We start from the raw sequence: 25,066 nt of genomic DNA, 5'->3' as shown, positions 1-25,066 counted from the left end.
TTATCTTTGCTTATTTTATTGTTTCCTTAGACTACCACTCGATTGAAAAATCATTCAGCAAAAGATGGTAAATTCCAGTGTCAATCAGAAAACCAAAATTTGCGTATGAAGAGTTTTGAGATCTTTACAAATCGGGTGCATGTACACTATTGGGTATTGACTTAAGAAATTCATGATTAAATAATTAACTTTGAAGGGCTTTGACTTTTGAAATTGATCAATTTCTAGACAATCAACTCGATATATGTGAATTCCTATTGCATTATAATCTTCCCTTCCATAACCTACTTGTAGAAGGTGGTGGTTGATCATGGTTGATTGATTCAGGGGAGATGGGGATCAATTTCGTTGGCCATATAAGGAAGAGGGAGGGAGAAGGGAAAAGCTTGTCTATTAGACAGAGGCTCCTGATACCATGAAGAGAGATTGAAAAAGTACAAAGCTTGAATGTTGAGCATAATTTATGAAATGTCTAACAAAAACTATTTTGGAGAGAGAGATAGGGAGAGAAGAAGAGATAGTTACACTGTTCACTAATTGATGCGAGACAGAGAAAGAAGATAAACAATCGGGGGAATGACCAAATGCATAAAACTCTAGAAAAAAGTGACCATTTCAAAACTCATTCCCCAAATGAATAATGTTCTAAAGAAAAGACTACACTATCTTTATTCTTAATCGTCTCTCTCTCTCTCTCTCTCTCTCTCTCTCTCTCTCTCTCTCTCTTATCCTTCTCCGATGTTGAGCCACAACCACTTTGAACTCATCGAAATAGCTAAATGATTTTCTCTGTTGCCGTTGCCAGCTTTGAATCCGCAAAGTTTCATCATAGTCCGCTCCGACTCCCTCTCTCTCCCTCTCTCTCTCTTCAGATCCTTCTCTGATCGCCAGAGCTTTGCAATCAGCTGCCGACTCATCGACGGAGCTAAACGCTCTTCTCCGTCACCGTCACCGGCTTTCAATCTGCACAGTTTCATCACAGTTTGCTCCAGTGATGACCATGGCGCCATGCTTAACATGCCAAACCAGAGGCCGGCAAAGCCGCCGCAGGGAAAAATCGAGAAGGAGAAGGCCATGAGGATAGGATTGTTGAAGAGGGACTTCGGTGGGTCCTCGTAGGTGAGGGATGGACTTGGTGCACCGACACTGTGCATTGTTGTGCTTCGCATGTGATTACTTGGTGTCAGTAATATGTTGTAAAGAGATTTTCCATATTATTTGGGGGCAATCACGTGATTACTGGGGGGGGGGGGGTTAGTAATGTGTCTGTAAAGATTACTGGGGGTCAATAATGTGTTATAAAGTGATTTTAATGTGATTACTAGGCGTTAGTAATGTGTTATAAAGAGATTTTACAGATTATTGGGGTCAATAACGTGGTTATTGGGGGTTAGTAATCTGTTGTAAAGAGATTTTAACGTGATTACTGGGTGTCAGTAATATGTTATAAAATATTTTAACGTAATTACTAAGTGTCAGTAATCTGTTGTAAATATATTTTAACATGATTACTGGGGGTCAGTAATGTGCTTGTAAAGAGATTTCACAAATTATTGGAGTGAGTAACGTGATTAATGGGAGCCAGTAATTTTCCCGGCAACAAAAGTTCAGTGACTTGAGAACATACTTAATTATTAAAAAAAGTAAATATATACAAAATAAGATGCAAGGGTAAAATAGTCAACAACGGAAACAAAATTTTGAATTTTGTACTAAATGGGTAAATGGGCAATGGTTTGGTAAACTAGTGTTTAAATGGTCATCCATTTGAAATTTTCATTGAAATGGGCAAAAAAGTTTTAAAATTTGTACCAAATGGACATTTTTATCAAACAATTTGAGGCGAAGATGAAGAACTTTGTGAGGAACTTCGGCTAGAGAAATATGCGTTTTTATGAGTTGTTGTTTGGTTCGTCGGATCATCTCAGTAAGAATCTAAGGGCTATCGCAACTCGCAAATTCATCCCGTTTTGTCCGCAGGTGAGTGGGCCTGTTGTTATACAGATATATAGGTTGGTTTCTACATGCATGCAGTAACTAGGTTTGTAATTGCCAGAAAAGCTCTAGCTGCACATGGGATGTTCTTCTTCTTCTTCTTTTTATAGAAGAAAGTAAAACAAAGAGGAAATAAAAATGGATTCTGACTAAGATTCTGATGCAAAAAAAAGGATGTAACTTTTATGGTAATTATTAGCTTTAGCTAATAATAAAAATGGTTCGATATCCTTCTTTTTCAGCGGTTGATAAGCTAACGAAGACTTAACTGCTAAGATTTCATCTCTATAAATCTTCCAAAACCAAACACAACATTTCTGCCATACACTTCATGCCGCCACAAACACAGACCAAGCTATTACGAAGATCAACAACAAAAAGAAGACGAAGAACACGACACCGCGCACTGAAACAGAGCAAGAAGAAGATCATGCGTAACGATGAAGGAAATGAACAAAGAGGCGCAGTGACGGTGGAGTTGGATCTGCAGGCTTTGCCGGAGGGATGCATAGCCAACGTCATCTCTCTTACGACTCCTCCCGATGCGTGCCGGCTCTCTTCGGTTTCCAGGAGCTTCCGGTCGGCCGCTGAATCCGACGCCGTTTGGAGCAAGTTCCTGCCGCCGGAGATTCCCACCATCCTATCTCACACGGCGGCTGACGCACCCAGTTGCCGATCCAAATCCAAGGAGTTCTATCTCGCTCTCTGTGACCATCCGGTGCTCATTGACGATGGCAAACTGGTAAATTTATTACACCGTTTTCGAGTCACCATTTGTGTTCAGCTTTCTTGTGAACATTGAATCTTGGTTTGTTGTCTGTATGCATTGATATGAATTGTTGAAATGATTTGGTTTGTCCATTGATGTGGATCGTACGTATTTGGAACCTATATCAGTGTGTTGGATCATTGCGACTACAGGGCTGTACATTGACCTTGAGATGTGACGATAATGCTATAGGACAATTAAGTTAGTTCAACGTTGTCAATTTTGCTACGATAATATGTCGTCAAATTGTAAAGATTAGTGTCTCAGCAGCCTAGCTTGTTGTTGCCGTTTGCTACATATATGCTATATATTCATAGTGATGGTGACTATACTTGATATTGTGCAGAGCTTCTCACTAGACAAATGGAGTGGGAAGAAGTGTTACATGGTTGCTGCAAGAGACCTTGCGATTGTTTGGGCTGATACTCCTAACTATTGGAAATGGATTTCTGTGAATGATTCCAGGTCTGTGAATTTATTTTGTTCTTTTTTGCTTATGAGTATAGTTGGTTGTTTTTTGGCTAGCAATCTAACATTGGCTTTATAATGTACGTAATCAAGCAAAAACAGGTTTGGAGAGGTTGCTGAGCTTGTTGGTGTTTGCTGGCTTGAAATCAGAGGCAGAATTGACACACGATTGCTGTCCCCTTTGACTATGTACAAAGCCTACCTTGTGTTCAAATTAACTGCAGCGGCTTATGGATTTGACTACCAACCTGCAGAGGTTAGTGTAGGTTTGGTTGGATCAGAACCCACAAAGCATGATGTGTTTCTTGACGCGGACAGAGGTCAGACTCAAAGCTACCAGATAGTACCAAGGCGTATTGGTATATTCCACAGAAGCCGCATTTTGGGTCTGCAAGTGTCCCGACCTAGAGAGATCGATGATGATCAATACCCCAAGGAAAGAGCAGATGGGTGGTTGGAGATCGAGCTGGGTGAGTTCTTCTGTAAAGGAGGAGAAGATGGAGCGTTGGAAATGACTTGTTTGGAAACCAAGGGTGGTCAGTGGAAAGGTGGTCTTATTGTTCAAGGCATTGAGGTCAGGCCAAAGAGGAAATAGTCCTAGCTTTAGTAGGATTCATCTGATCCAAGCAAGGGTTTGATTTTTTTTCTTCTTTGGTGTTAATAATTCTGTAAGGGCCTTCCATAATTTAAGATAAGGAAAGAAGGAAAGAAATATCTCTCTTTTACAATGTTTTGCTGCAATTGAGATTCACGAATGATGTGTATCACTTTGTTGTGTCAATAAAGATCATACTGTTGGTTCCTATGTGTATGACAGTGTTGGCCGGTGTCTTGGTGACTACTTTTACCAACTGACCACATTCGTCAAGATTACACTATTCCTAAGCTTTGTAAGCTTATAATGTGGTGTGGTGAGGCTGACAAAATATATTGGACCTTTATTAGAATTATATGTCCTCTTGTTTTAAACTGTTTTACACTTTTACTAGCTGCGCTCAAATTAGTCTATAAAGTGGCTCTCGAAGTGTAATAGTTTTTAGTGTTTCAAATCATGTCCTAAAACGCACTTACGCACTTAAAATTTGAATTCATTTGGCGTGATGACGTGATTCGAAGAGCATTTATGCAATCATTACGATGATGTGAGTTGAATCACAACTGAAACGATATGTAACTGCAACTGGTATGATCATGTGAGTGATAACATAATCATACTACTATGTAAATTCAATTGGTCTGGTAACGTTATCGTAAAAAAATTGATGTTACTTAACTGAGTCTGATGACGTTATTGTACGAAGCAAATTGCAATGTAATATACAATATAATAATATAAATTGTTTTTTTAATGAACACATTGAACACAAAGAATACATATATAACACGGCTTAAGATGGTTTGAATCTTCTATTAATAAAGTCAGATTATTAAAATTTTAAAATACTTAGTGTTTCTGATTTATTAAATTTCAGATTTAATTAAATAAGATTTTGAGAAATATATACAATTATTAACTGATATGAAAAAATTTTTTAAATAAAAGAAAAAATAAAAGAAACAAGAGGATGTAACAATTATTAACTGATATGAAAATACAGATAAAAACAAGCGCACATGCGTCAGCGCAGATCTTCCGCACGGGCAACACGAGGGCATAAAAGCTAGTATATACTAAAACACAGATGCGTTCTAGCTGTATTTTTTTTATCAATTGAACTCACAACCTCCTTACTCACAGAACAAACAGCCCTAAAATTCACTTTCTCTATAATTTTTTTACCTTTCAAATATACGAATACGAGTTTTGACGATATTGAATATATATAGAGTTTCTGAGTGAGTAATACCCAAAACGAGAAAGATAAAAAGAAATCCTTGAAAGAGAAGAAATACGACATGTTTTGTTAGGTTTGGTCTATCTATCTTCTCGAATTGCCGGACTCCAGGAACAGACAAATAAGAAGACCTGAACAAGGCGAACAGCAACCTCATCAGAACAAGAAGAAGAAGAAGTAGAACCCACTTAACCACACATCAGGTACTTTATGTCTCCTCCCTCTATCTCTGTTTTCATCTTACACAGATTTTCTCCTCCCAACAATATTAAACACTAAGTTGAATGAAATCAAAGCATTGTTGATTTTTCTTTTGATACTATTTCAAAAGAATCGTCTTTTCAATTGAAAAACAGAAGAACCCATTTCTAAAAGTCCTGATTTTTATGCTCTTTGGGGGACATTGGGATCTCTGGGTTACTCTCTTAGATCCGTTTTGAGAAACCCAATTGTTGGTTCAATGGAAAAAATGTCAGATGCTCTGGTTTGAAATTCTGAGTTTTTGAAGTTCTGGGTTTGGGAGTTGAGCTGTGGAATTGTTATGGAACATTGGGTTATGGGTGAATTGAGTTCACTGACTCAAATTGTCACATTTACCGTTATGTGAGCTTTGGCTGTTATGCAGTCGAGTCTGGTCTAATTATAGTGTCATTTGACCTACATTGTGTTTGGTTTGTTGTAGATGAGAAATGATTACTCTTTGAGTACCTAGAAGACATTTTAAGGTTATATTCTTTGTCTTCGGCTTCGGCTTAGTCTGTCTAGGATGTTGGGTGAGCAATTGCATAGTTAGCCGAATCAGGGTTAGGAAATTGATGTTGCGGTTTGAGGAAACTATAAGGCCTTTTAAGTAGCTCGACTCTGCTTTTTATGTAGTTGAGTTTGGTCTTAGTTATAGTGCCGTTTGATCTACAATGTATGTACTCAGTAGGCAATGGATTCGAGGTGAGAGCTTTCAGAGTTCCTAGAAGACTGTCTTAAGGTCAATTTTTTTGGGTACTTTTGCGTAATCTTTCGTTATTAGGATAATGGGTGAGCAGTTGCTTTTGTTTGCGGTATATACGGCTGATGAATGAGGTGTGTTGTTGTCTAGAACTGTTAAAGTAAAGCTGATTAACTGTTAAAGTGGAACTTAAGTTCTGTCCTGAAACCTTAGATTTTTTTTTTCCTTTGGCTTTACAGGTGAGGTTAATTCTGGGAAGATATCACTCATTCATCATGTTAGGGTGTGCACCGTGAAAACATAAACTAATTATTAGTTAGTACTGGTATGATGCTCTATTTCCTTTTTATTTTTTGGTTGTTCACGTGCAATTTCATATGTATATGTACATGTATAAATACTATTCCCTCGGTGTTCTGTCTTCTCATTGCTGTATCTGTATCTAACAGGAGGTGTCATGTCGTGCAGTGTTTACAACACACCCTTGGAGACGAGTTTTAATCGTCAGGATGAGGGGTTAGAATCCTGTGATACTTCTGCTCTTTCTACCCATATATACATGGAAGATCATGCATTAGTTCCTGTACCCGATGATTCTCTTAGCTTGACGGGCTATGCGTTGGCTATCGGACAAGAATTTCCTGATGTTGAAACTTGCCGAAGAGCATTGAAGGATGTTGCCATTGCAATGCATTTTGATCTTCGTATTGTCAAATCAGATCGAAGCCGGTTTATAGCCAAGTGCTCCAAAGAAGGCTGTCCATGGCGTGTCCATGTAGCGAAATGTCCCGGAGTTCCCACCTTTACAATAAGAACCCTGCAGGGTGAGCATACCTGTGAAGGAGTCCGCCACCTTCATCATCAGCAAGCTTCAGTAGGTTGGGTTGCTAGGTCTGTGGAAGCTCGAGTTCGGGATAATCCGCGATATAAACCAAAGGAGATCCTGCAGGATATCCGTGATCAGCATGGGGTTGCTGTTTCTTACATGCAAGCATGGCGCGGCAAGGAGCGTAGTATGGCAGCGCTTCATGGAACCCTTGAAGAAGGATATCGCCTTCTTCCTGCATACTGTGAGCAAATAAGGAAAAACAATCCAGGAAGCATTGCTTCAGTTTTTGCCGTTGGACAAGATAATTGCTTCCAGCGGCTCTTTATTTCTTACCGTGCATCAATTTATGGGTTTATACATGCTTGCAGACCACTTTTAGAACTTGACAAAGCACATCTTAAAGGAAAATACCTGGGTACATTACTCTGTGCTGCATCTGTTGATGCTGATGATGCTTTATATCCACTGGCAATAGCTATTGTCGATGTTGAAAGTGATGAGAATTGGATGTGGTTCATGTCAGAGTTACGGAAGCTTCTTGGAGTAAACACTGACAACATGCCTAGGCTTACGATACTCTCTGAAAGACAAAAGGGCATTGTGGAAGCTGTGGAAACTCATTTTCCAAGTGCCTCTCATGGTTTTTGTCTTCGTTATGTAAGTGAAAATTTTCGTGATACATTTAAGAACACAAAGTTGGTGAATATCTTCTGGAATGCTGTTTATGCTCTCACTGCAGTTGAATTTGAGAGCAAGATTGCAGAGATGATGGAGATCTCACAAGATGTCATACCATGGTTTCAACACTTCCCTCCTCAACTTTGGGCTGTAACATACTTTGAAGGTGTGCGATATGGTCATTTTACCCTTGGGGTTACAGAGCTGCTGTATAATTGGGCTCTTGAATGCCATGAGCTCCCTATTGTGCAAATGATGGAGCATATTCGGCACCAGATGTCGTCGTGGTTTGATGAACGTAGGGACATGGGCATGAGGTTGACATCAATTCTAGTACCTTCTGCTGAGAAGCGTATCTTAGAGGCAATTGCTGATGCACGCTGCTATCAAGTGCTTCGTGCAAATGAAGTTGAATTTGAAATTGTATCAACTGAACGGACAAATATTGTGGATATAAGAACTCGAGTGTGCTCATGTCGCCGTTGGCATATATATGGTTTACCTTGTGCTCATGCTGCTGCTGCACTTATTTCTTGTGGACACAGTGTCCCTTTATTTGCTGAGCCTTGCTTCACAGTAGCAAGTTACAGAGAGACCTATTCACAGATGATTCATCCTATTCCTGACAAGAGCTTATGGAATGAGCCCGGTGAAGGAACAGAGGGTGGGAGTGCCAAGGTTGATATTTTGATTCGTCCGCCCAAGACCAGGCGTCCCCCTGGCAGACCGAAAAAGAAGGTCCTTCGTGTAGAGAATTTCAAGCGTCCAAAGAGAGTTGTTCAATGTGGTCGGTGCCATTTGTTAGGACATTCTCAAAAGAAATGCACCTTGCCAATATGACTTAATTTAGCTCATTAGATCGGTTTTATTTAATTTTTCTCCTCCCCTGTTTCTGGCTCACTCTCCTTTCATTGTTCTAAGATGCAATAGTCAGTGGGATGTTTGTAATATTAATGTGTTTTAATTAAGTAGTTTCTACCAATGTGAAATAAGGATTCAGTCCTTGGCACAGTTCTGTCTATTTATCACGTGCACATAGTGGCAGCATCTTTGTGTTTTCTGGCTCATTGATCTTGTTATAACTATACTGCATTTCTCTTGGTAGATCATTTCTGCTATTATTGTCCAGGCCTAAACATCTCTTGGTTTTGTCAGTCAATGGAGGTATCCTTCAGTGCTTCTGTATCGATATCTATTGGTGATTTCTGGTGTATCCAAAATTCTGGTAAGTATGAGTACTGTTGCACTTTGTGATATTATTGGATTCCAGATATATATCACCTGTATACGTCTGTTCTTTTGCTGCCTGAACTTCATATCCTTTACAATTTTAATCTACCTGATTGTTTTGACAGCTTTAATGTGCATTCATGAATCATGATCCAGAATGAGACCCAATGCTCAACCAACGAATGCAAGACTGCTTGTTGTTCCAGTTTGCTAAGTATTACATCAAAGAAATGGTGCTCTTGACCTCTTGTGAGTTGTTGTCTCCATGTTCTCTCACTGTTTCTATTATTTTGCTCATTGCGTGTTTACATCAGTTCTGGAAGATGATACGAGATAACTAGAATATGTTTTTGAGTACCCTCTCTCTGGATTCTACTTATTCAAAAATGTTGGTTGTTTTTGACATATGCTGTTGGTGCTCGGTGGTTCTTTACACTAGCTAGTATTGTCTTGTAGAGCTGGCAAACTTACAAAACTGTGTTTTCTGCCACAAACTAATCTTTTTCATTATGGTGAAGTTAGTCTTTGAAAACTCGATAGATACCAATCCGGCAAACCAATGGTGTTTCAATTGGGGAATTCAGGTTGTCAATATATCAGCATATTCAATTACGATGAATGCATTTTCTAGGTTTCCAGCATGATGATGTCTTAGATATAGTTCTACACCCACATTGTTGCAAACTATGAGGGCTGAACTCTAAAAGCCTTGGAACTCGGCTTCCTTGGCCACATAGTTTCCGAACTCATCCCCGGACAACCCACGCCATACATTATGTTCCGAAGTGTTTTAGCAATCATACAAGTTCTCATTCCGATTTACGAACACCAGTAACAATATCAATCTATTGTCAGTTGTAAACTTACTCGTAATCAGTAGCGTTAATATGGTAAGTAAGCAACATCAATTACATTTCTTATCTACTCCTATAAAGCGAGCATTCAAAAATTTCATTAAATTATTAACCGTCAAATTTATCAATCTATAATTTTATCTTCACATATTGATAAAATGACAATTATGTAAAAATACGAATATTTCACCAATGTGTTATACCATAATTATCATTCGTAAGAAACATAATCACATAAAATAATTGTCTTTTAAATTATTATATAAACCTGTGCGATCAAAACATGTGTATCGCTTGAATACAATACTAGATTCAAGTAAACAAGCAACTCTATTTTATCTGAGAAACGCCAAGCTGTATTTTCTACCTATTTAGTATTTCAGAACGACGTCGTTGCTGTAAAATAGAGGCTGTAATGAATTCAATACAGAGAACCCTAAATTGGACCAAAATTCCCAAATCAAAAAAGAGAAATAAAAAATTTCAATGACGAGCAGAGGGAAGAAGACGAGAGACCTGCCCAACCTAACAGAGTGCCATTGCTGCCACCGCCGCGTCGACCTCGCCAAGTCCAAGAACAGCATGCTCCACCTTCTCTACAGCGAGTGGCGAATCGTCCTCCTCTGCACCAAATGCCTATCGCGCGTCGAGTCCACCGAGCTCTGCTCCTACTGCTTCCACGACTCCTCCTCCGGCGACGATTGCTTCTCCTGCCGCCAGTGCCGCCGCCGCGTCCATAGGGATTGCGATTCCGAGTACCGCGGCTCCGCCGTCTGGTCCGGCTCGTCGTCTTCCCCCGAGGAGGTCTCCGTTTGCGGCGACTGCTGGGTGTCGGAGTCGCTGGCGAGGTGGAGGAGGAGCCGGAACAGCGGCGGCGGGAGGAAGAGTCATAGGTCGGATTTGGGATCTAGGGTTTGTGATGATCAGAGGAAACGTGATCTGAATTCGAGTCATGCGGTGTGTGATTCATCTACAGAGGAGGCTACTAGGTGCTCGAGGAGGCTTGAGGTTGTTGAAGAAGATCAGGATCAAGAGAATGTGGATGATGTTGACGATGACGTGGCGCTGAAGGAAGGGCAAGGCAGCTGCTCCAATGGCGTCGATTTGGAGTCGCCGCCATGTTCTAAAGTGGAGCACTGCAACTGTATTATCAGGCCGAGGGGCGAAAATCGCAGTGCGAAGTTTGATCCTTATTATTTCAAGTACAGGAGGAGGAGGATAAGCAGTGATCACTGCATTTTAACATACAAGAGGAGAAGCATTGGCATTGTTGAATGCTGTAAGAGTTTGAGCAATGTGGATTGCGCTTTGTTGACGTATAAGAGGAGCGGCAGTGTGAATGCTCGGTTTATGTTTACGTATAAGAGGAGGAGGAACTTTGAGCAGTGTGTGTTGACATATAAGAGGAGGAGGCCCGGGATACTTTACGCGAGTTCAAAGGCACAGCTTGAGGGGCCGGCGCTGGATCCTGACTGTTCAGAGGTAGGATAGAACCTCTTCTTTTTGTTGAATTTTGCGCTTAATTTTTTGTTTATTTTGATAATCATGTGCTTATTCTTGAATGCTTTGTGACACTGTATGATTGTTAGTCTAGTATTAATGGATATACCATATTGGGTTGTGCCAGGCCAGAGTTCGATATTATTCATATTTGCTGCATTTTGGTTCATAATGATGAAGATGACATTGGTTTGAATTTTAACATACCATTTCTCACTCTATGTCAACATATGAGAGCACAAGGACTAATCATCGCTTAATGATAGTATATAGGAGTATGATGGCCAATACTCTCCATGCTTGCTGAATAACTAGCCTTAAGGTCTTCTCCTGTTTTCAGGTGGTTCTTTCTGTTTTAGATCTGACATTCATGAGTGTCTGACTTCTCTCTAATGCTTAGAGACACTGTTTCATTCTTCATGTAGTCATTGCTTCGTATATCATGCTGTGTGCTGACTGTGCTCAAGTAAGAACATAGTTTTGGTTTTATTTATTTTGGTGGTAATGATCAAATTTTGCAAGATAAGTTATAAATGAGGGTCGGGCTACTCTTCAATTTGTCGATTTTGGTATAATATTAATACCGACTCTTTTTTGTAAAAGCCTAAAAGATATGTTACCACTAGCACACTACAATTTTTGCTGAATATTAGGGTTAGTAACTTTAATAAAAGATCCTATACTCTTGGCATGATTCCAAAGGTATTGATTGGACTGTAGAAAACAGCACACTCTTATTAGTTTTTGGATAGGATTCTTCATTGTTCTTACCGTTGCAACTGTTGGACATTTTAGCACTCTGACTATCCATTCGACATTAGGTGGGAAGAGTAAATATTTGTTCCTTAATATAATTATGATTCAATGACAAGCAGTGAAACCCAAGGAAACAGGGCAGTTGCCAAACCTCTCAAAGTCTGGCCTGGGCAAACCCAATATGAAGTTGCAAATTCTGTACAGTGAGTGGTTCAGCATTGCTTTTTGCAAGATTTTGAGTCACTCGTGTTGAATTCATGGAACTGTGCTCCTACTTCATCACTTTGTCATCCGATGAAGGTTTCAATGCTGCCAGTGTGAGCAAAGAGTCCTGATGTTACAGGAGGATTTTTAACACGAACCAAATCAAATTCAAGCTCATGCAGAGTTTTCACAGGACTTGCCGCAACCGCCAGAAGTTTATTGCATCAACAAAAGTCGTGGTGGTTTCGTTTCTGATTGAACGGGTTACTTTAATCCTTCATGCCCTCCAAAACAGTGAGATTGATCTTCACCCTCTTGGAATTCCCTTATCTAATTGCAAGACTGATGCGATATAACTCTGTTAACCATATTAATGAATGCATTAAATCCTAGTTTATATATTCAATGGAAAACGAGATTGAACTTGCATCGAGAATATTTAAAAAGCTTTGGAAGACTGGAAGAGACGAAGCTGAAAAATGAAAATACATTGCATTTAACATAATTATGTATCATTTACTGCTTTTTTTTTCTCAATATAGATCCCATGCTTATGCTCTAGTCTAGTCTATAAATAACCCACATTTCACCGCACTACTCATTCTCAGAGAGTAGCAGGAAGACTGGAAAATTAGAACATACAATGAGTACTACTGGCCTGAAAGAAGAAGTTGCAACGGACGATGAAGTCTATCACATTCCTACACTGACACAGGAAACCCTAGTTAGGGTTTCTCCTCCGAAAGAAGAAGATCCCACTATTCTTCTCCGAGTGCAGAGCCAACAATATCCTCACATATCCTACATGACCAGTCCTACTATGCCTCTCACACATGTTTTTCGAGATTATTGTAGACGCACATATCTCGACTTTGAAACGGTACGCTTTCTCTTTGATGAGAAGAGGGTACAGGAGACTGATACTCCGCAACATTTTGGATTGGAGGATGGCGATGTCATCGACGCTCTTACTGATATGATGGGTGGCGGCCACATTTGAATCTTGATTTGGAGAGTTTAATTACTTTCTGCAATCTGTTATAATTAGGCTATACTGCGCGCAAGTTCTTCTCTTATCCTTGTTTGATATATGGAAAGTTACAGAAACCAGCTCCATCTAGTCCTTCTGTAGTTCATATATGCATGTTTGATTGTCTTTTGAAAATGCATAAATATATAAATTATTCTGGTTCAGAATCAGTTCAAGGGAATCGAATATCTGTTTCTTGATCTCATCCCTAATGTTTTTGTTTTTTGTTTTTCCCTGTATGGTAGTATATCATGTAGAAAAGGATAACATGCATATAATTAGGGTTTTGATTGTTTGTGGCTGTGTGCAGAAATGGTATGATGTAATTAAAATAAATGCTCTAGGAGAAAACCAAATGTCCCTCCACCGCGTGAAGGCAATCGAGCAAAATGATCTTGGAAAAGATTTGATGGCGAATGAATTAATGCTTAATTACATCAAATGCTTGGTTTTTCTTGGTCTGTCAAATGGATCAGGTTCCAAATGCCATATCATTCAACGTTTAAATTAATTTCCATCTTTCACTCACTCATGTTCGAAAAACTTTCATTCTGGCTATTTCCTTGAAGGTGAGTCACCTTGTTCGTTGCATCTCCAATGCGTTGCTATGTGTGTGGGTATATATACACACACCTCGAGCTGTATACCGCATATATACTCCTAGCTACTTCTTCTGTAATTTGATTAGAGTTCTGACTAGGGAGTTCTTGTGATCCATTTTATCTAGATAATGAGTTTAGGCGGCTGTGGTCTCTATGTCTCTTTTGGAAAGAAAAAGAGCGTAGTTGGTAATGAGCAATTGAGCCCCAGTCCTCAGAAATCTGCTTCCGATTGTTTTGATTCTTCTCCAAATACTATTATGTGGTGTTCTAAATCCTCATGTGACAGAGATTTGGTCACGGAGAAAAAGTTTCGACATCGAAGAAGTTTTTCACAAGGTAACATACATAAACCCCCTCAAAATATTTTGATCCCTGGGAAGTCATCTGCTGCAGGCCAAGCTGTAAACACGGCAAGTCAAGCTGACAAAGATTTGGTGACTGAGAATAAGTTCTCTCACCAAAGAAGTTTTTCACAAGGTAACTGTTATGTTACCCCTCGAAATAATTTAGTGCCGCAAAGGGCATCTGATGCAAATCAAGCTGCAAGGCATGGTTTAAGCTCTGGAGCATGTCATTATTATGGCCATGGAAACATCATTAAGGGGTTAAGCAGCATAACGCAACCCAAAAGCCCTGCAAGTGTGGAAGAGATCAATTATTTGGCCAATATGAAACATAGAAAGGGATACTTTAAGGAGGCAATATCCTTATATGATATGGCCATTGCATTGTGTCCTCAAAATGCTGCTTTCCGTACCAATAAGGCTGCAGCCTTCATCAGCCTTGGTAGATTAACTGAAGCTGTGGAAGAGTGCTTAAAGGCAATTAAATGTGATCCATCATGTTCTCGTGCCCATTATACGCTTGGATCTATATATACTAGGTATTCTCTTGATGGTAATTATTGGAATTATTTTCTTTTGCCCTCATATAAGATCTTTTAGAAGATTTGGCCATTTATGCAGGTTTGGTCAAGTTGATGATGCAAGATGGCACTACATGTTATCTGGGAAAAATATTGCCTCAGAAACGATGCAGTGCCTGTTGCGTATTGAAGCCCACTATGCAAATACTAACAAGGCCAGGAAGGTTAAAGATTGGGTTGGGGTTCTGAGAGAAAGCACTTCATGTATTGAAGCTGGAGTAGATGCATCAAACCAGGTAATTTGATAACACTTGATTTTTATGGCTTGAACATGTAACTTTGTTTACATTTGCTTGTATGATGATATTCGCTTTCTTGTGGCAGTTGGTTGCTTTAAAAGCTGAGGCTCTATTTAAGCTTCAAAGGGTAGAGGAAGCTTTGCAATTAGTAACTGCTGCGAGTCGATCAGAAGAAAGTAGAGTCACAAAACCTTGCAAGGGAACAGCATGTTTGCTGATAATAGAAACTAAACTGAATTTGTATCTTGGAAGGTATGCAATTGCATTCTTTTCTAATTAAATTTTGTTTTTTTAGAATGAATTAGATTAAAGTTCATGCATGCATAGTCCTAATGTAAGATTCTAAATTGTAGATTGTCACACAATATATGGCCAAAATACATTATCTACCACCCTTGTTCTGGGGTCATTTTCAGTTTCCCCTTTTTCCTTCTCATATAAATATTGCATTCTTATCATACCCCTCCTTCAATCTCCTGAAAGTAAAGTACCAATAACAGCCAAAGTAACTGAAGTGAAAAAAATGCTAAATTTTGAAACAGCAGTATGTTTACAGTGCATGTCTTGAAAAACTAGAAAGTTGTAAAATGAAAGCAACTCGAGATGGAGGAAATGTAGTTAGAGGTAGATATATTCTATGCGAGCTCATTTAAATATTTAATGTGTAACACATGAATTCATAATCACACAAAGCCACCGAAATAGATTTATCAGCTGTTGCCTGATTGCTTTACATATGTACGATGTTCTACTTGGTTATGTTGTTCGTCCCTAGAAACTATGGGGCATTAAGGTTCTGAGTGTGTTTCAGGTTTGAGAAAGGAGTTAAGTCCGCAGAAAAAGCTGTTGACATGAATTTAACCCGGAAGTCTCTAAAGTGGCTGAAGAAAGCTAGGGGTGCAGCAGATGCCAGGAAATGTGGAAATTATTTCTACAAGGATAAGAAGTATTTGGAGGCATGCACAATGTTTGACCAGGGTCTGCAGTATGTTTCTACAAGCAATGTCTTACTTTGTGATCGAGCCGCTTGCAGGTCCAAGCTTGGACAGTGGGGAATGGCCATTGACGATTGCAATGCAGCTTTAAGAGAACGGCCTAATTTTCACAAAGCTCTTCTATGGCGTGCTCACTCTTATGCTAAAGTATGGTCCCTCATAAACTAGACATTTCCATTTTCTTTAGCTTTCTTTTAACTTGGTCAAAATAATTAACACACATTTTCAACAGCTTAGAAGATGGGAGGATTCCTTGAAAGACTATTCTGCATTGAACAAGGAGTTTCCAGGAGATGAATTTATTTCCAGTTCTCTTGATCAAGTACGAATGGAATTGAAGGCTCAAGCTGGTAGAGTCTCTAGCCTCCATCCGATAGTGGAAACATGTATCTATTAGTTGATTTTTTTTTAATTTCTACTTTATTGATTCATTCTCTTTTAGTTACAGTTTTGGCAAAAAAATAGTTAGAACAGGATATAACTTTATAAGTTAATCCATCATTGGAGAATACCACTTTGATTATGTTTGAAGTACTGCAAGACTTGGCCAAAGGCCATGTCTGAATTGAAAAACCGGCCAAGGTGGTTAGTGTTTGTTTTTTGTGTTCTACTCTTTGATACTTCAGTGCCTAATGGCTGCAGCAAACTTAACTTTAGGAATTGCTGGAATATCCATAATCCATATACCAAAATGATTCCTTTATTTCATTCTCTAGCTAATATCAATGCAGAAGATGCATTATTTTGCTCTTTTGAAAGGAGAAAAATAGATGCTAGTAGTTCAACATTTGAATAAAGAACTGATGCTTCCTGTTTTGACACTCATTTAACAGCACATCGTTCTCCATGATTACATGCAGGTTCATGTCCGTCAAGTTCAAGCCGTCCAACACTAACAGATTTAATGCAGAAAAGTGGAACTTAGCTATTACTTAGCTCTTGTTTCTGGCTTTTCTTCTTGTTGAATTTGTTTTGCTTTCCTATTCTTTAGGTTTTCATGTTTTCTCCTTGGTTTTTTTCTTTGCCTTTGGCTTTGGTTGTACTGGGCATTGCCCCCCCCCTTTTTGGTTTAATTTACACGTTTATTTACCAAAAAAAAAAGGATTTTTAATCAAGTACACGAAAAAATACTTGCTTAAGTACTCAAATATTTCGTTCGAGAACGATGACCCAGTTGTAGCTATGTACCCTGATGGGACCTAGCTAATTTCTTGTTGTGGCCATAGGTTGTTGATACCAATGTTTACACTGATGCCGGCCTCTGTTCTTGGCTCCTTGTATTTTTAAAATTTACATACAGATGTTTATAAGGCAGCAGTTTGTTGAAACCCAAGTAAATCTCTGATTGCTGAAGAAGCAATGAGGCACAACAATGGGGTTCCTCTTCCCTTCCTTTTCCCTTTTCTTGCATGTTGTATATTACCTCTGTATGTCAACATGGCTTTGGCACAGAGATCCACTTATATTGTCCACATGGACAAGTCTCTGATGCCCAAGTTATTCACCAGCCATCAACATTGGTATTCCTCCATTGTTGATTCCTTCAAAATTGATAGTCACACGTCGTTGGATCTCCACAGATCCACGCCATCCCTTTTGTACACCTATGATAATGCCTTCCATGGTTTCTCTGCAGTTTTGTCCCCAAATGAACTAAAGACTTTAGAGAAGTCTCCAGCTTTTGTGTCGGCTTACAAGGACAGAACTGTCACAGTTGACACCACCCATACCACTACATTCCTATCCCTCAACCCTTCCACTGGTTTGTTACATGCTTCAAATCTTGGTGAAGACATCATTGTAGGTGTCATTGATTCTGGAATATGGCCAGAGAGCGATAGCTTCAGAGATGATGGTCTCACCAAGAACATTCCAGCTAAGTGGAAAGGAAGATGTGAGGTTGGACAAGAGTTCAATGCCTCTTTGTGTAACAACAAATTGATAGGAGCAAGATATTTCAACAAGGGTACAAAGGCTGCAACGCCTGGTGTCACACTTAGTATGAACTCTGCTAGAGACTCTGAAGGCCATGGGACTCATACATCATCGACAGCTGCAGGGAATTTTGTTGAAGGGGCATCATATTTTGGTTATGCTAAAGGAACAGCTAGAGGTGTAGCACCACGTTCCAGGATTGCCATGTACAAGGTCTTGTGGGATGAGGGTAGTTACGCCTCCGATGTTCTTGCAGGCATGGACCAAGCTATTGCTGATGGTGTGGATGTTATTTCAATCTCACTAGGCTTTGATGACATGCCATTGTACGAGGATCCAGTAGCAATAGCATCCTTTGCAGCCATGGAGAAGAATGTGGTGGTTTCATCTTCAGCCGGAAATAAAGGGATATTCGGCCTTGGGAGGTTGCACAATGGCATCCCTTGGGTCTTGACTGTTGCAGCCGGCACGATAGACCGGTCATTTGGTGGAGCATTGACTCTTGGTAATGGTTTAACTGTTCCTGGATTTACCTTGTTCCCAGCAAATGCCCTTATAGAAAAGCTTCCACTGGTTTATAACAAGACATTATCGGCTTGCAACGACACAGACCTATTATATTCTGGCCCCAGTGCAATACTCATATGCGATGACATTGGGGATATCCGAGGCCAAATATCTCATATCATTGCTGCAGAGGTGCTTGGAGCTATCTTTATTACAAACGATCCTAGTATTCGTGAACTAGGATATGTTAGAACTCCAAGTGTTGTGGTAAGTCCAGATGATGCACCGCCACTTATCAAATATGCAAGAAGTGCTGACCCTATTGTTAGCATAGCGTTCCAACAAACATCAGTTGGGACAAAGCCTGCACCAGCTGCTGCATATTACAGTTCAAGAGGTCCATCTTCAAGTTATCCAGGTATCTTGAAGCCGGACATAATGGCACCTGGTTCATTAGTTTTGGCTGCTTGGCCTCCGAATGTGGGAGCAGGCCAAATTGGTGGAAATGTGAAGTTACCAAGTGACTATAATTTGATATCTGGTACATCCATGGCTTGTCCGCATGCGTCTGGCGTAGCTGCTCTACTGAAAGGTGCACACCCTGAATGGAGTGCAGCTGCCATTAGGTCTGCTTTGGTCACTACAGCAAACCCATTAGACAATACTCAGAATCCGATTCGTGACAATGGTGACCATTTCAACTTTGCTTCACCTCTAGCTATGGGAGCAGGCCAGATTGATCCTAATAGAGCACTTAAACCCGGGTTGATATATGATGCAACCATACAAGACTATGTAAACCTCTTGTGCTCCACCAACTTCACTCGTAAGCAAATCTTAGCCATCACTAGATCACATGACTACGATTGTTCCCAGCCATCTTGTGATCTGAACTATCCATCATTCATCGCTTTGTATGGTCGAAACCACCCGAAGAAATCCAGAGTTCAAAAGTTTCAGAGGACAGTAACAAATGTGGGAGATGGTGCAGCTAAGTACAAGGTTTTTGTAACAGCTCCAAGGGGCTCTACAGTAACAGTGTCGCCAGAGATCTTGAACTTTACAAAGATATACGAAAAGCAAAGTTACACTGTTACTATAATATACAAGGGTGACAAACACAACAGGAAGGTTTCATTTGGTGACCTTGTTTGGATCGAAGAAAATGGAAACTACAAAGTCAGGAGCCCCATTGTAGTGTCACCTTTTGTTTGAGACTTGGAGTTTAAGGTGATGAAGGTCTTGAAAATCTAGGCAATGGATCGTGCTATTTTAAATAAGAAAAATCTAAACATATGTTGATCCAGAAGAAAAAAATAATAATAATGTTGATCCAGAAGTTGCGTTTGCTAATTTGCTTTATGCAAATTAAGATTTCATGGAGCTCATTAGGTGGTTACTTGAGAACAGGACTATAACTAATACAGATCATCCATTAGTGAACTATTCTTGAACATTTTACAGATAGCAAACGTAAGTGCATGCATAGTTACTTCAAAAAAACTTATGAGATTAGGGAGACTTGCATATGTAATGTAGATTGAAATGTGGAAAACTACCTGTCAATCACATATATACAAACTGCGAATTAGTAAAATCGGAAGCAATGAATGAATGTAAAGTATGTATAACAGTATATGTAAGCAGAGGGACAGAGGATTTTGATTGCTCTATAGTGATAATTTCGGCGAGCAGATATTTTACAGTAATAATTCATTCTTGTATACATTTTATGGAGAACGTACCTTGCTTGCATTTTTACCTCTTGGACTAAACCCACAACCATCATAATAGTCCTAATTAACAAGATTGAAGTCGATAATCACAATCAGATATTCAACATAGGTGCAGAGACAATATGATAAGTACACCCAAACGGCCTAAACGTATGAAAAATGTAGGTGCCGAGACAATGCTGTGGTCTTCATTTCTTCTTGAGATATGAAACTGATGCAAATCATGTGGTATTGATTAACTGATGTAATGTAGAAAGCATAAGTTTTCATCTAACCATAGAGCGCCAAACCTATAAAATTCTTGATTTAGTGGAGGGGAGAACCACAATAGATTCCAAAAGAATATCTGTAATTTCAAGGCTCTCTCTGTGTGCTACAATTTCTATTTATATTAGTTAGGTGGCAATAGTTATTGAGTCTAGACAAAAGGAATTCCTTTTCGAGTTTAACATTATAGGTCTGGTTTCTATTTCTGAGATTTATTACTGCTGGAATACTTAATCATTGAACTCTTTGGTAATAGCATGTTACTTCTGGTCTTTTGGTACGTGTTGATAATGTACAAGACTAAATATAAACATTGATATGATCTTCACTTGTAAAATTATTGATAGCTAAATATAGTTATGATTCCCATATGGGACCTATAGCTTGTTTTCATTTTCATTTTTATTTGTTCTTTTATTTTTTTCATGGTTTCAGCACTTATATTTTAGTCCTTATATATCAAGGACTCAAGGAGCTCATAATGCATATGCCCAAGCAAAGCTCTAGTTGCAAAAGAAACATGACGATCAACTGTGGTGTTCCTCTTCCTTACATTCTTTCTGTTCTCCAGCTTTTTCTGTTAGCTCTCCATTTTAACACTTCGTTTGCAGAGAGATCCACTTATATTGTCCACATGGACAAGTCTCTGATGCCCAAGCTCTTCACTAGCCATCAACATTGGTATTCCTCCATTGTTGATTCCTTCAAAACAGAAACTCAAACCTCATCGGATAGGCAAAGCTTCTCACCATCCCTTTTATACACCTATGACAATGCATTGCATGGGTTTTCTGCAGTTCTGACTGTGGATGAACTCGAGACCCTCAAAAAGTCCCCTGGTTTTATTTCAGCTTACAATGACAAAACTGTCACACTTGACACCACTCACACCACTGACTTCCTCTCCCTCAGCCCTTCGACCGGCCTCTGGCCAACCTCGAATTATGGAGAAGACATCATCATTGGTGTCATTGATACCGGTGTCTAGCCAGAGAGCGAGAGCTTCAAAGATGATGGTCTGACTAAAGACATTCCGGCTAGGTGGAGGGGAACATGTGAGGTTGGACAAGAGTTCAATGCCTCTTTGTGTAACAAAAAGTTGATTGGAGCAAGATACTTTAACAAGGGAGTAATGGCTGCCAACCCTGGCGTCACAGTACTTAGCATGAACTCTGCTAGAGACACTCAAGGCCATGGGACTCATACATCCTCCACCGCTGCAGGGAACTTTCTCAGTGGGTCATCTTATTTTGGTTACGCTAATGGAACAGGCAGAGGTGTCGCACCACGCTCGAGGATTGCTATGTACAAGGTCATTTGGGATGAAGGTGAGGGGAGTTACGCGTCTGATGTTCTAGCTGGTATAGACCAAGCCATTGCTGACGGTGTGGATGTAATTTCCTTGTCTATGGGGTTCAATGTTTTAAAAGGCTAAGGCGTAGCCGAGGCGTTTTCGGAAGAGCCTCACCAAGGCGTAAGCCTTGAGGTAAAAGGCGTAAGCCTTATGTATGAATTCATATACTTGTGCATTGATTAGTCTTATATGTAGTTTATATATAACATGATTTGTAACTAAAATAGACATGATAAATGGTTATTCCTTCATAACAAATACATATCAAAACCATGCAATTAATCAAATCAACTTGCATAACATAAATCGATATATTAAAGTACTAACTAGTCTTGAAATAAATAAATAAAGAACAATGTTTGGACTAGCTTCAAGCTTCAAAATCGTCATCATCATCAATTAGAATATCACCATTTAAATCATCATCCAAATGTCATTATCACCATCACCTAGGCCTCATCATTTAACCCGCAGATCCGAAAATCCCGCGGAGGCCCGCAAGCCCAACGGGTTCCCTAAATATATATACTGATCACATCTGCTGGTGTTGCTCGACCATATTTCGAATTGGAATTATTGATCGCCGAAGCGTCCACTAATGTATCATAACCTTTATATTAGGTTTATAATAAAACAATTGCATTATGAAGCGATTATATGAAAGAAACTTCGTAGGATCGATTAACACCAGCCGATGTGATTGGTATATATATTTAGTGACCCTGTAAAAATTTCATCCAATTCGGACTTCGTTTGACCGTCGGAATTTTCGGTAAATCGAAAACACCATTAATATGCCCTAAGGGAAGACCTATTACAAATATGCAAATGCCGAAATCCGTTTGCATATCTGAAATCACCAAAGTTTTGTTACCTATCGTTTTACCGATCGAACTGAAGAAATCTATTTGGCAAAGCCCCGGTCAATGAGGTTTTCAATATGTTAAAACACTTTTTTTTAGTTGATCATTGATACGAACAGTCAAACCATATCCAAAATGGACGAAAATTTTATGGGTTCTCTAAATATATATACCGATCACATCTTCTCGTGTCGATCGACCATATTTCGAATTGGAGTTGTTGATCGCCGAAGTGTCAACTAATGTAGTATAACATTTATATTAGGTTTATAATAAAACGGTCACATTATTATGCGACTATATGAAGGAAACTTCTCGGAATTGATCAATACCATCCGATGTGATCAGTATATATATTTAGTGATCATTAAAAAATTTTATCCAATTCGGACCTCGTTTGACCGTGAGAATTTTCAGTAAATCGAAAACACCACTAATATGCTTTAAGGGATGACCTATTACAAATATGCGAATGTCGAAAGCCGTTTGTATATATGAAATTACCTAATTTTTATTACCTATCATGCGCGGTCGCACCAAAGAAATCTATTTGGCAAAGTCTCGGTTAATGGGGTTTCAATATGTCAAAACGCCTCTTTTTTAATTGACCGTTGGTACGAACCGTCAAATCATGTTCAAAACGAACGAAATTTTTACGGGTTCCCTAAATATATATACTGATCACATCTACTGGTGTCGATCAACCATATTTTGAATTGAAATTATCGATCGCCGAAGTGTCCACTAATGTATTATAACTTTTATATTAGGTTTATAATAAAACTATCACATTATAGGCGTTGTCTATAATGCACCGCGGCACCGGCTACACAACTATTTTGTCCATATAAGTGGCAAGCTGCGATTGGTGGTAAGAGGTTGGGTCATCTTTACGTTGTCGACGTTGGCACCAGCTTTGTACAATTGGTTTGGCTAAGAATTTTCCGGCGCGGCTCAATCAAGCTGACTGAGATACAGCTGTGCGAGGGTAAAATGTGTCTGGAGGTGTGTAGGGGAAGATTTACAGGACAAAATTGAATTAGGTTTAGATCCTTGACCGCGAAATAGGGCCGCCTCTCCCTTCATCGTCGAAGAGGAGCCACATCTGTCGACTGAGATATCGATTTGGAATCTCTATTCATCTAAGTAGTCGCAGATCCTTCATTTGGGGGTTTCTTTCATTTTCAGGTAATTCCTTTCTGTATATATAGAGTTTAACCGGGCGCCGCCCATAAGTAGATCTGTTCAGTTCCATTTATTGTGTAAGAACAATGGTTTCAGAGACAGTGATTTGGATGAGGTGCAGGGGATGTCGGCGAATGACAAATCGATGGCAAATGCCACTGCCGGGGTTAATGGAAAGCGACATCGAGCTGAAATGGTGAATGATGGGATCGTAGGATTCGAAAATTCTAGGTAACTTTTCCTCTCAGAGTTTGATTATATTGAAATTTGTTTGTAATCAGGTCATATTTATTTGATCCCTATCTGGTAATCATGCTAACTATGTTTGAAACACACAAACCAGCTTGAATTGGGTGAACGATAGAAGCATGAAGGTTAATACCTCCAGAAATGTCGGGAAGGTATGTGTACTAACTGGGATATCATTGCTTGATGTGGTTTGAAAAGTGTAGTTCATTGACAAACTGTATTCGTATGCAGAGTGACGTGTTTGCCGATGAAATGGAGAATGAATCTGACATAATTTCTTGTAGTATAGAAAGGGAATTAATACCGGGCTGTGATCCGAAACAATTCTCACGCATAGTCGCCGCAGTCAGTAAGGAAAGGATAAATGCAATTGTGGATATGGGATTTGGACCAGTTGATATGTTGGGGTGCCAGGAGCTGAACTTGCCGCTGTGCAGAATGCTATTGGATAATGTCAACGTGAAGGAACAAACAATAAGGATACATGGCCGACACCTATCTATCACAGTGAAGGACTTCCAGCGCCTTATGGGACTTAGGTGTCGCGGAATAGAAGTGGACATTAACTGCTCACCGGAGGATGATGTGGTAGGGGAATGGAAGTCAAGGATTTGTGGGAACGATGCTGACATAAGTTTGGGGAAGCTGATTGAGGTGATTTTGTCAACTAAATCGGATGCACTTTTTATGGTTAGTTTTGGTTTGTATGCACTCGCGACAATGTTCTGCCCATCCCGACCAGGTTATGTAGATCCACGGCTGCTGATACCTTTGAAGGATCCACTGGCCATTAGAAGGAGTAATTGGTCCAGGTTTGCATATACAAAGCTGCTGGAGGCCGTGACAACTTATCAAGTCAGCCAAATTCCCCATGTAGGGGGCTGCCTAGTTTTACTGCAGCTTTTTTACCTAAACGTACTAGGTGAGAGAACACTGATGGTTCCCATGATAGAAGGTCCAGTGATGTCATTCGGCCTGAATGAATGTAACCAGATATTCAAATGGATAGAAGGGTTGGGGGGTTTCGAAGCCACTGAAGGTGTATGGGTGACGAAGCGGCATACCGCAGCCATCTCTACATCAATTTCTGGTTCACGCGATTGCAGCACCGGCTTGAA

General features: G+C 39.6%; 5 protein-coding genes across 14 annotated transcripts; all 5 read left to right on the top strand.

Annotated features, from left to right (window-relative positions):
• Positions 1 to 2,280: 2,280 nt before the first annotated feature.
• LOC126799006 (putative F-box protein PP2-B12) lies at positions 2,281 to 4,053 on the top strand. 2 transcript variants are annotated; one of them, XM_050526111.1, is made up of 3 exons: positions 2,281 to 2,737; positions 3,111 to 3,229; positions 3,335 to 4,053. In XM_050526111.1, the coding sequence occupies exons 1-3, from the start codon at positions 2,327 to 2,329 to the stop codon at positions 3,825 to 3,827; spliced, it is 1,023 nt and encodes a 340-aa protein (XP_050382068.1). In that variant the 5' UTR covers positions 2,281 to 2,326; the 3' UTR covers positions 3,828 to 4,053. The 2 variants fall into 2 exon arrangements, with proteins under 2 accessions (XP_050382068.1, XP_050382067.1); XM_050526110.1 differs by having other exon boundaries at positions 2,285 to 2,737; positions 3,326 to 4,053.
• A 1,065-nt stretch (positions 4,054 to 5,118) lies between these two features.
• On the top strand, positions 5,119 to 9,021 carry LOC126798531 (uncharacterized). 5 transcript variants are annotated; one of them, XR_007672537.1, is made up of 4 exons: positions 5,119 to 5,270; positions 6,250 to 6,335; positions 6,479 to 8,742; positions 8,873 to 9,021. XR_007672537.1 is itself a non-coding variant. In XM_050525532.1 (3 exons), the coding sequence occupies exon 3, from the start codon at positions 6,468 to 6,470 to the stop codon at positions 8,355 to 8,357; it is 1,890 nt and encodes a 629-aa protein (XP_050381489.1). In that variant the 5' UTR covers positions 5,119 to 5,270; positions 6,250 to 6,335; positions 6,460 to 6,467; the 3' UTR covers positions 8,358 to 9,021. The 5 variants fall into 5 exon arrangements, 1 of the variants encoding a protein (XP_050381489.1); XR_007672535.1 differs by having other exon boundaries at positions 6,460 to 8,742; XR_007672538.1 differs by lacking the exon at positions 6,250 to 6,335.
• Positions 9,022 to 10,030: 1,009 nt separating this feature from the next.
• LOC126798444 (uncharacterized) lies at positions 10,031 to 13,750 on the top strand. Of its 5 annotated transcripts, XR_007672520.1 has the most exons (3): positions 10,031 to 11,083; positions 11,977 to 12,355; positions 12,670 to 13,027. XR_007672520.1 is itself a non-coding variant. In XM_050525412.1 (2 exons), the coding sequence occupies exons 1-2, from the start codon at positions 10,088 to 10,090 to the stop codon at positions 13,600 to 13,602; spliced, it is 1,197 nt and encodes a 398-aa protein (XP_050381369.1). In that variant the 5' UTR covers positions 10,031 to 10,087; the 3' UTR covers positions 13,603 to 13,750. The 5 variants fall into 5 exon arrangements, 4 of the variants coding, with proteins under 4 accessions (XP_050381369.1, XP_050381371.1, XP_050381372.1 ...); XM_050525412.1 differs by lacking the exons at positions 11,977 to 12,355; positions 12,670 to 13,027 and adding an exon at positions 13,402 to 13,750; XM_050525414.1 differs by lacking the exon at positions 11,977 to 12,355.
• Positions 13,751 to 13,821: 71 nt separating this feature from the next.
• On the top strand, positions 13,822 to 16,777 carry LOC126800373 (TPR repeat-containing thioredoxin TTL4-like). Its single transcript, XM_050527741.1, has 6 exons — positions 13,822 to 14,576; positions 14,659 to 14,854; positions 14,943 to 15,109; positions 15,669 to 15,999; positions 16,085 to 16,202; positions 16,713 to 16,777. Exons 1-6 carry the CDS (start codon positions 13,822 to 13,824, stop codon positions 16,775 to 16,777), a joined length of 1,632 nt encoding a protein of 543 aa, XP_050383698.1.
• A 434-nt stretch (positions 16,778 to 17,211) lies between these two features.
• LOC126798443 (subtilisin-like protease SBT3) lies at positions 17,212 to 19,633 on the top strand. Its single transcript, XM_050525411.1, has one exon. It carries the CDS (start codon positions 17,212 to 17,214, stop codon positions 19,507 to 19,509), a length of 2,298 nt encoding a protein of 765 aa, XP_050381368.1. The 3' UTR covers positions 19,510 to 19,633.
• The last annotated feature ends 5,433 nt before the right edge of the window (positions 19,634 to 25,066 follow it).

Source organism: Argentina anserina, chromosome 6, assembly GCF_933775445.1.
Source record: "Argentina anserina chromosome 6, drPotAnse1.1, whole genome shotgun sequence".
Taxonomy (NCBI): domain Eukaryota; kingdom Viridiplantae; phylum Streptophyta; class Magnoliopsida; order Rosales; family Rosaceae; genus Argentina; species Argentina anserina.
Note: the sequence above shows the minus strand (reverse complement) of the source record. Positions and strands in the feature narration are given on the sequence as shown.

What these genes read in the sequence shown, in the direction of transcription:
- LOC126799006 (XM_050526110.1), top strand. Translation starts at nt 2,327, where the DNA reads ATGCCGCCACAAACACAGACCAAGCTATTACGAAGATCAACAACAAAA. An exon ending in TCATTGACGATGGCAAACTG is followed by an intron (nt 2,738 to 3,110) that starts GTAAATTTATTA and finishes GATATTGTGCAG; the next exon opens with AGCTTCTCACTAGACAAATG. An exon ending in ATTTCTGTGAATGATTCCAG is followed by an intron (nt 3,230 to 3,325) that starts GTCTGTGAATTT and finishes TACGTAATCAAG; the next exon opens with CAAAAACAGGTTTGGAGAGG.
- LOC126800373 (XM_050527741.1), top strand. Translation starts at nt 13,822, where the DNA reads ATGAGTTTAGGCGGCTGTGGTCTCTATGTCTCTTTTGGAAAGAAAAAG. An exon ending in CTTGGATCTATATATACTAG is followed by an intron (nt 14,577 to 14,658) that starts GTATTCTCTTGA and finishes CCATTTATGCAG; the next exon opens with GTTTGGTCAAGTTGATGATG. An exon ending in GAGTAGATGCATCAAACCAG is followed by an intron (nt 14,855 to 14,942) that starts GTAATTTGATAA and finishes TTCTTGTGGCAG; the next exon opens with TTGGTTGCTTTAAAAGCTGA.
- LOC126798531 (XM_050525532.1), top strand. Translation starts at nt 6,468, where the DNA reads ATGTCGTGCAGTGTTTACAACACACCCTTGGAGACGAGTTTTAATCGT.
- LOC126798443 (XM_050525411.1), top strand. Translation starts at nt 17,212, where the DNA reads ATGAGGCACAACAATGGGGTTCCTCTTCCCTTCCTTTTCCCTTTTCTT.
- LOC126798444 (XM_050525412.1), top strand. Translation starts at nt 10,088, where the DNA reads ATGACGAGCAGAGGGAAGAAGACGAGAGACCTGCCCAACCTAACAGAG. An exon ending in TGGATCCTGACTGTTCAGAG is followed by an intron (nt 11,084 to 13,401) that starts GTAGGATAGAAC and finishes GGCTGTGTGCAG; the next exon opens with AAATGGTATGATGTAATTAA.